The following is a 2541-nucleotide window of genomic DNA, read 5'->3' as shown; positions in this document are numbered from 1 at the left end:
GGCTAGAGATGCTCTAACTAGGGAGTGTTTTGGGAACAATTGTGGGTGTGCAAAACTAAAACCATTTAAAACAAGTGGAAACCGGCTAGTTCTTTTCCAACTCAATACTCATTTCCAAATTAGTACCATATGCTGCCTACTTTCCTTTTTCATGAAATCATTGTTTTGGAATTTAGACACTACTCTTCTCACGTTCTTGAATTCTACAAGCATAACTGATGAGAAAACCATCTCAATATCTAATCGGGACGAATCTGGAGTCCATAAGAAATGAAAAAAGAAAACATGAAGAAAGGGTAAACTAATATCTTCGTCCTAACGATTACACAGTACACCTGCGCTGATCCAGGAAGAGCGTGTATGTTCTTCTCTCCTGTGCGCAAACACCCTTTGGTGGGTGCCTCTCTAATCTCTACGGTTGCTGCGGTTTTTTCTCTCTTGTTTTCTTTTGGCGTTCTCTCCTGGTCACTATCTCAGGCAAGGAAGATTGTCGAAGATAGAAACGTCAAAGATCGAGTCGTCAAACAACTCTAGTTCGTCCAGGGAGAAACCGGCCTCCTCCACTTCCATGGCGGGCTGCGGCATGCTCATTGCGGCGACGAGCGCAGACACCAGCTCAGACTGCGCCTCCTCCTCGAACGGGTTCATGGGGATGTAGCTCGAGCCTGAGGTGGCCGGCGAGAGTTCAAGCCGGGACGAGGAGAGCGACACGCCTTGTTCGAAACAGTTCTCCGGCGTCAAAAGGCCGCTCACCGCCGGCGAGAAACTGAAGGGCGTGGTTCTGCTCCAATCTTGCTGAGGCCCGGGCGTGAGCCCCTCGGTGTCCACCGTCAGGCTCGAGCTCAGGCTCTGTAGAAGGCTGCTCGCGTCCGGGTTCGGCGTCGCCGGCTGTACGTTGGCTGCCGCCGCCGTCTTGTGGCCGCACGTGTGGGTGCCGTGGTAGGTCACGTCGAAGAGCGTCGCGTCCTCGTCGGCGCGCTGCACCTGCTTCGTTGCCGCGCATCCCTGGGTTTTCTGGTGCGTGCAGCGGTAGTATGCCCTGCAATGTTGCACAGCTCAGGTCAGGGACGGCGATCAAAAACCATGACATGAACAGTCTTGTACTGTGAAAAGAAAATCCATTGTTCATACTAGAAGTTCACGATTTGTGAAGTCATAACAAAAATTAGCACAAAGTAGCATCACGCTATCATGTTTTGAAAAACAATATCCAATCAGAGGACAGAGATGTGTGTACTCTGTACCCTGTTCTTAGCTGACAAGTGTATGCCATACATTTGGGAACATCGGAAAGGCTGCAACTCCCACCGAAGGAAAAGAACAACCACAGTGTCCAAATCCAGAAAGATAAGATTCGTTGCTACTTCCGAAAACATGTGCGGATTTGGCTCTGAAAAAGATAAACTTATGCTCTGAAATGTGCCGAAACTAACCTTCGGTTCTGGGATCCAAGGATCTCCTTCTGCCCGTACTTCCTCCAGCTGTAGCCATCGTCCTCCGGGGCATCCGCTCCTCCTCTCGCCGAGCTCACCCTAACCCGATGATCCCCTTTCTCCATCATCTTTCTGCAAATCCAAGAACAAGAGAGCTACTTAATAATCTAGACGAAAAAAATTAAAGAACTCCAGTGATTCATGAACTGTGACAAGCTCGGAAGTTCTCACAAAGTACTCACCTCTTCTTGTTCGCCTTGAAATGCATGTTGGAGACGCCGCTGAGAGGGCTGGGCGTCGAGGGGAAAGCCGGGGAGTCGATGCCGGCGGTGGCGGCAGATCGCTTCCGGACGTCGAAGTGCCCGGACCTGATCATGCCGATGGACCTCTCGGTGACGGTGGAGATCTGCGCAGTCAGGTCCTTGCAGAGGTCGGGACAGCCTCCCAGGTACACGTCGAGCTGCTTCACCAGCTCTTTGACGTAGCTCAGCTCGGTCATCACGCCCTCCATCTCTCTGTTTTTTTCTTGCTGCTACAGATTTTTTTTCTCTATTTTTTCAAGGCAGGCCAAGAGCGAATTGTGCAGCGAAGAGGCAGAATGGAGATGTGATTGGAGTTGAGGTGAGATGGAGAGTGAAGCGAAGGGGAGTGGGGGTGAGCTTATATAACGGGGAACGAACCGCGTTTGGTTTGGGTGAGCCAAAATAGCTCTATTTTTTAGCAAGAGAAAGAACAGTATTCTGACCGGTGAGCTTAGTAGAGAGAGAACAGTATTCTGACCGGTTTTATTGGGTGATCCGAACATGGGTTATAACAAGTTTTTTTTTTTTTCGAATTCGGCTCATGACAGTTAATCCACAGGTTGTTAGCAGAGGGTTCAGCATGCAGAAACTTTCAGCTTGGACATTAATTTAGTTCGGAGTTTGGACCAAATTTAGCGTTGCAGCTAATGTTGGATTATTAGGCAATTTCCGTGTGAGTTTAATTACCGAAAGCAACATTACAGATGCACAAGCATACTTAACCACACACATCAGACTAAGCACATGCATCAGATCTGAACATGGAACAAGTAGCCGTGCAAGGTAAGAGAGGAAAAGCACGTACA

The 2541-nt window shown here is 49.1% G+C and overlaps 1 protein-coding gene across 1 annotated transcript; it reads right to left on the bottom strand.

Moving 5' to 3' along the window:
- Positions 1-271: 271 nt before the first annotated feature.
- LOC124653400 (transcription factor WRKY19-like) lies at positions 272-2054 on the bottom strand. Its single transcript, XM_047192466.1, has 3 exons — positions 1676-2054; positions 1434-1565; positions 272-1039 (listed from the first exon to the last, which is right to left on the bottom strand). Exons 1-3 carry the CDS (start codon positions 1942-1944, stop codon positions 469-471), a joined length of 972 nt encoding a protein of 323 aa, XP_047048422.1. The 5' UTR covers positions 1945-2054; the 3' UTR covers positions 272-468.
- Positions 2055-2541: the final 487 nt, after the last annotated feature.

Source organism: Lolium rigidum, chromosome 5 (assembly GCF_022539505.1).
Source record: "Lolium rigidum isolate FL_2022 chromosome 5, APGP_CSIRO_Lrig_0.1, whole genome shotgun sequence".
NCBI classification, from domain to species: domain Eukaryota; kingdom Viridiplantae; phylum Streptophyta; class Magnoliopsida; order Poales; family Poaceae; genus Lolium; species Lolium rigidum.
This window is presented reverse-complemented; position numbering and strand designations above follow the sequence as displayed.

What these genes read in the sequence shown, in the direction of transcription:
- LOC124653400 (XM_047192466.1), bottom strand. Translation starts at nt 1,944, where the DNA reads ATGGAGGGCGTGATGACCGAGCTGAGCTACGTCAAAGAGCTGGTGAAG. An exon ending in TTCAAGGCGAACAAGAAGAG is followed by an intron (nt 1,566 to 1,675) that starts GTGAGTACTTTG and finishes TTGGATTTGCAG; the next exon opens with AAAGATGATGGAGAAAGGGG. An exon ending in CTTGGATCCCAGAACCGAAG is followed by an intron (nt 1,040 to 1,433) that starts GTTAGTTTCGGC and finishes GCAACATTGCAG; the next exon opens with GGCATACTACCGCTGCACGC.